Source organism: Poecilia latipinna, unplaced genomic scaffold, assembly GCF_001443285.1.
Source record: "Poecilia latipinna isolate Pla-1442-1.1 unplaced genomic scaffold, P_latipinna-1.0 Scaffold198, whole genome shotgun sequence".
Taxonomy (NCBI): Eukaryota; Metazoa; Chordata; class Actinopteri; order Cyprinodontiformes; family Poeciliidae; genus Poecilia; species Poecilia latipinna.
The window spans coordinates 419,616-425,445 of NW_015112814.1; the positions used below are offsets into that span (position 1 = coordinate 419,616).

At 39.4% G+C, this 5,830-nt stretch overlaps 1 protein-coding gene across 1 annotated transcript; it reads right to left on the bottom strand.

Moving 5' to 3' along the window:
* Positions 1-453: 453 nt before the first annotated feature.
* On the bottom strand, positions 454-2,300 carry LOC106946623 (peripheral myelin protein 22-like). The gene is made up of 5 exons (XM_015031074.1): positions 2,131-2,300; positions 1,293-1,383; positions 1,049-1,142; positions 822-962; positions 454-686 (listed from the first exon to the last, which is right to left on the bottom strand). The coding sequence occupies exons 2-5, from the start codon at positions 1,368-1,370 to the stop codon at positions 535-537; spliced, it is 465 nt and encodes a 154-aa protein (XP_014886560.1). The 5' UTR covers positions 1,371-1,383; positions 2,131-2,300; the 3' UTR covers positions 454-534.
* Between the last annotated feature and the right edge of the window lie 3,530 nt (positions 2,301-5,830).

Sequence of the window (5,830 nt, forward strand, 5' to 3'; positions counted from 1 at the left end):
AGATTTTATTAACACTTTTTTCCTTTTTTTTTCATACATACACACATATTGTAGTAGGGTAGTAAGGCACAATGTTAAAAGCATCTGGCATTAAGTGGAGGTAAGACAATAAAAAAAGACAGAGCTTGATACACTGGAAGCCGAAGTGACATCTCTTTGGTACAGCTGCATGATTTGGAAGAGACACACTATCAATGAGAATGACAATGTTAACTCGACAACATTATGTACAAAAAAATATGTAAAAAAAATGTTATAAATATGTCTAAAAACCACAGACACTATTTACATCTTCACACTGAAGGAAGGTAGGACTATTCAACGTTTCACACTCGGTGGATTATTTTGGGATGTTGGGAAATCGATTGTCAACAAAACAGCTGTTGGAATCCACAAACGATACTTTCGACATGTGATGGGAAAACTGTATTGCTTGGATGTCAGTTCATTGTCTGTGAGTGCAGTTGGCACAGTGCGATGTTGTGATGACGAGTCTCCAAACTCTTTTCTTTTCTCCCCCAGCTTTCTCTGCTCTCAATCCTTCTTCCTCAGTATGAGATAAATGAGACCACTGATGAGACTCAGAGGGAAAGCCACCCAGGCCAGCACGTAAGAGTAGCCATAGTCTCTCTCACTCCTTGGTCTCATCACGGTGTAGATAATCGCTGCGCACATCACAAAAACACCTGGGAAAGATTTTATTTTTTCAAAATGAGAGAAAGAGAGAGAGAGAGAGAGATCAGGAGGGTTGCAGATGATGTCATAGCTCAGACTACTTCCTTTCAGGGTGTAACCCCTCTCAGTAATAAAGTCATACTCACTCGCCAAGATCTGGAAGATGGAGGTGAAGTAGAAGCGTCCGCCCTTAAACAGTCTGAACAGCTGATAAGCGAAAGCTAACAGGGAGACGAAGCAAAAGACTACAGCCAGGATCATCAGGGCCTGCACAGCCTGGATCCAATCTACGGAAAGGAGAAAGAATAATTTTCAATCCTCATAATCTATAACAACAACAAAAAAGGTTTGTTATTCTGGAATGTGCATAAACCTCCAGTGCTGGCCTGTAAACAGTGGTAGCCGTTCTGATCTGAGTGGCAGTTATACCAAAGATCGGTGTGTCCTTCTTTTTCTAAACTCCATTGCTAAAAAAGAACAAAAAATAAATAAATAAAAAAAAATAAAAAATACAAGCAGTCATAAGCACAAACGTTTTATTCTTGTTTCCAAAAACTACAACACCAAATTGCCACACAATAAAACAGCTGCAGCCCTAAATAGAATGCGTCGCTTACACTGGATGCTGTAGACACAATGAGGAGAATGAAAACGAGGAGGTGCAAAGCAAGCACTCCCAAAAGAATGCACAGCATGTTGGATGCAGATCTGGAGAGGCATAAGAAAGCAGAGGTAAGAAAAACATCGATTCATTCAGCAGCTCAGCACAAGTATTTACTCATTTCGACACCAGGGGGAGGCATTTCCTCACTTCTGCACCAACCGCAATGTTTACCTCAATGTGAAAGTGTCCCATTACATCGAAAGGAAAAAGAGAAAAAAGACACTTTTTAAAAGTATTTTTTTTTTCGTTTCATGAGTAAAGTATACTAAGATTAAACGAATCTAAAAACACTTTATGTCAATTCAAGACGCCGAGCCACGTAATTATTTAAATGTGAAAATTACTTAATTACTCAGTCTTATAAACAATGTTTTCATAGTTCCTTCTAGCAAATATAACTTTACGAGAAAGCTCTGCTTGAAAAGTTTTTTTTATCGACAGTCTGTTTTACGAGCAGTCAAACTCAATCCATATGCGAGGGAAAATATCCCAGTAAGCGCCGCCGCCATGCGTAAACTTGGTTCGTCTCTGTTTTGTTTTCTCAAGAATTAAAAGTCAAAACTACGACAGCCGAGACACGTAAACCACCGAGATTTGAGCTCACGACATCATTTTTGTATCGGTACAGTAAATCCAAAGCGGTTTTGAAGTCCAAGAAGACCTGATAGCTAAGTGAAATAAATGGTTCTTTATGAACATATACACATAACACCAAATTGAAATAAAAACAAAACATACATTTAGTGCCTTCAAAAAAAAAAAAAAAGTTTCAAAACTTAAATCCAACTTACAAAAGGTAGAGCAGAAGTTTTCAGTGAAAAAGGGCGTGTTGAAGAGAAGTGAAGAGTTGGGAAAGAACCGTAGCGCTTCTGCTCCTCTCGCCTCTCTCTCTCTGCAGTTACTATTCCAGATGTGTCTCATGCAGCCCAATCAGTCTGAGAACACCGCCCTGCAGGCCCTGCACGTCACCGGAGGTCTGCTCCTTTCCACCCCACTTCTTTCTTATTCCCGCGGAATGATATGGGCTGTGCTGAAGTTCGGAGGGCTGTACAGGGTGTCCAGTAGTATTTTGTTTTCTTGCTATAAAGTCTTGGAAATGCAGGAGGCGTTGGTCGGCTCAGTATTTTAAAGCGGAGCTCTCTGCATTGTGCGTGGCTGACACACCTAATAAAGTTGCATGTTGAGTCTTCGTTTGTCTTATCCTTTCATAGCTCATTAGAAAAACTCAAGTCCTTTCTCTCATGGTTTTGGCTGTTGACAAATTGTGCGTCTTAATGCGCATTCCCTTTTATTGCACCAATAAAAACAATTTAACTCGAAACAATAAAACTGGCATAGCATTATGTTTGCATAAATAAACAAGGCTTCTTTCAAAAGTCTCCCTATCAGAAAGGTAACTTTTTGTTTCAGAGCTAAAAAAACATTACGGTCCAACCAACAGTAGGACAATCCCACCCAAATAATACATCAGCTTTAAAATCTGTCATAGTCACGCTTGGGATTTATTAAACAGAATGTCATGATCTTTTTCAGATTATTTTACAATCCAGATAAATCACAATTTAACTGGATGAAATTTGCCTCCCAAAAATAATTCCATGAAGTTTGGAAGCGTCACAGAGAGCATCCGTTACAGAGCAGGAAGTTGCTGAGACTAGACTGTATGCTTTCGCAGCTATTTCTGTTTTGAACAGCTTTTTGCACTAATATTTCTTCGTCAGTGGTTCTTTCTTGTATTCTGTACAAATGCAGCACAGTTCACAAGAATTCTGTGACAAGCATTTGTTTCCAGATAATTTAGCAACCAAAAAAAGCAGACAAGTGAAAAGGACCAGCATGTTCTGAAACGGCCGGTTTGATGTTAAAGCACTAACTATATATTCTAGCAGCCATCAGCTTGTGGATCTCTGTATTTTGCCTCAATTATGTAAGGTTGAACTCCTTCCAGGTGGAAATATCCCTCTGTCTGATATTATCTGTGCTCATCACCATAGTTTTCTTTGAGGGAAGTCTCCTTTAGACTGAATGGAAATGTTTAAAAATTCCAAACTAATTATACTGAAACTCACTTATTTGTGCCAATTCTAGTAATTTCATATAATTGCCATCTCTAGAGTCTGTTCTTAAGAGAATCCATGAAATCAAGGTGACTTGCATGATAAATATGTAGAAAAAATAATTTTCTAAGCTCACTTTTTTTCTTTTTCTTTTTTGTTATATTTTGCATTGGGGGTTCTCTTGTTACATTTATGTTTCTTTATTAGACTTGAACAGTTGTTCGAAATGACTTTTTACATTATTCAAACACATAAAATGAATTGATTTGTGATTATGGCATTAGGGAATTATCTTACATTTTATACATCTATTCTAAGGTGACATGAGAACCTACTGCCTTATGACCAGAGCTTAGATTTGCTTTTTGCTGTGTACCTCAGATAACGAGCTTAGCTTGCTATGAAGAATGACTTTGACATAAACGTTTTAGCTAACTTAGCTTTAGCTAAACAAACCAAAGTTTGATGTAAACTTAAATGTGTGGTCCAGCACAGAATGTTTCTTAGCTTTTACCAAAGTGTAGTATTCGTCAGTGGCAAGCAGTTCCTGGCCCAGTAAGGTCTTACACAAAAGGGTGGTTTCCTGAGTAATCCACTTATTTAACAGTTAGTCTGAGGAAAACTGACAGCTCAACCACACAGCCAGTCCACTGATGTTTCTGTACTGATAAACATAAAGTTACATCAAACCGAAAGCCTGAAGCTTGTCTAATTTTGACGAATATCACACAAACTCACTATCAAGCCAGAAGCCATGCATTGTGGACAAGCCTTGGAAAAAGGAACAGTTCAAAGAGACAGACTACGTGTCTCAGCAAAATGTTTACAGCAACAATAACATTCTGGATGCTCAGCTTGTGACAGGCATGGGCATATGGGTTTAGGTATAGGGTTTGTTATGATCAATTTTCTTGTTGGTTCTTTGTGATAATTACTCTGTCCAGATTCTCTGTGTTGTCTCTGTTATTGTCTCTTGGTTCATTCTTTCATGTTCAGTTTCATAGTTTACTCCTGTGCTCTGTCTTGTGTGTATTTTCATTTATTTTTCTTAGTTGTTTGTCAGACTTGTTTCATCTTTAGGTTCGTTTTTGTCTCAGATTAGTAAGATTAAATTGATATTTGTTTATTTTTATTCATTTGATAATGAATCAGTAGACTTTTGTTTGTAGCCTTCTCTATATTAAACACCCTGACAGTTCACCACAGATATTTACTCATACAACAAACTCCAAGCATTCTTTGCTGGAGGGTAATATTTGACTAAACCAGTGTCATCAGTTAAATTATAATCAAATTTTGTAAGCAGAATTTGTCAAAAAAAAAAAAAGAATTGTTGCAAACTGAACATTAGATTTGTAAACTACAAATTGAAATACATTTGATAGGTAAATTTGACCTGCTATCTGATAGGCGAAATTGCATAGTTCAGCCATAACTGTAATTCTGCTGATTTTTTTTTTTTACCCTGTAAGATCTTTATATTTTACAGACCTGAGCTGCCCGTATACTGACTGGGTAGAGATACATGTCATTCCTTGTTCTGCCCAGAAATTGAAGAACAATTTCTGAGCAGAAATTGTTTGAGTGTTGTTGCCTGTGAATGAGCCCTCTAGAGGACTCATGGTATGCACAGAATGCCTATGCACGGGCGTGTGTGTGTGCGTGTGTGTGTGTGTGTGTCTGTGAGGCAAGCCCCATGTTCACATCTGTGTGAGTACAGAGTCGGGAGAGCTTGTCCAGTGCCAAAGGGAGTTACCATAGTGCAATGTTTGGATCATACTAAATCGATGGAACTCTCCACACAAACAAGATTTAAGGATGAGTGACCGACACTGCAGGCCACGGCTTGCCAGGTCTCTGAATCCCTCATCTCAGCAGCGTGGCAAGGCTGTAAACCAAAGCAGGATGATGATACCAGTGAAAAACAAAAACAAAACAAAAAAAAAATCACCCAGTTTAGACCGGGATATCTCTTGAAAACACCCCAGTCTAAACGTAACTGCCGTTGGAGAACCAAACTCGGGCCTCTCACCCACCGGCCCTTGAAGTTTTTGGCTCGGTCAGGTGGATTCCTGTGGTCTGTGTTAGTAAACACAGAAAGGAATGAGGCTGTTGGCCGCTGCCCGGGCCGTGGGCTGCCAGGTGAAGCAGTTCTGTGTGTCCTGGCAGAGCAGGAGTTGGGCAAAGAAGCAGAGCCCATTGACACCTTGAGCACTCAGCTGTAGCTGCTGCTGTTTGTGAAAATCTAATTGAAGCAGTGGTTTGGGGGCCTCTGGGAGGCAGAGCCAACAGCAGCAGGGTGATAAGATGAATAGGTCTGATCTAGTGGAAGCAGGTGGGCGCAAGCTGTACACAGAATCGTCAAAAGCTTGTCACGATCCTTAAAATATAAACCTTCATTGCAAGGGCGTAGGTTCGGTCTAAGTTTTGGTGG

Coding starts and splice junctions, on each gene's coding strand:
- LOC106946623 (XM_015031074.1), bottom strand. CDS start 1,370: ATGCTGTGCATTCTTTTGGGAGTGCTTGCTTTGCACCTCCTCGTTTTC. Junction 1,143..1,292: donor TTGTGTCTACAGCATCCAGT/GTAAGCGACGCA, acceptor GTTCTTTTTTAG/CAATGGAGTTTAGAAAAAGA. Junction 687..821: donor CATCTTCCAGATCTTGGCGA/GTGAGTATGACT, acceptor AATCTTTCCCAG/GTGTTTTTGTGATGTGCGCA.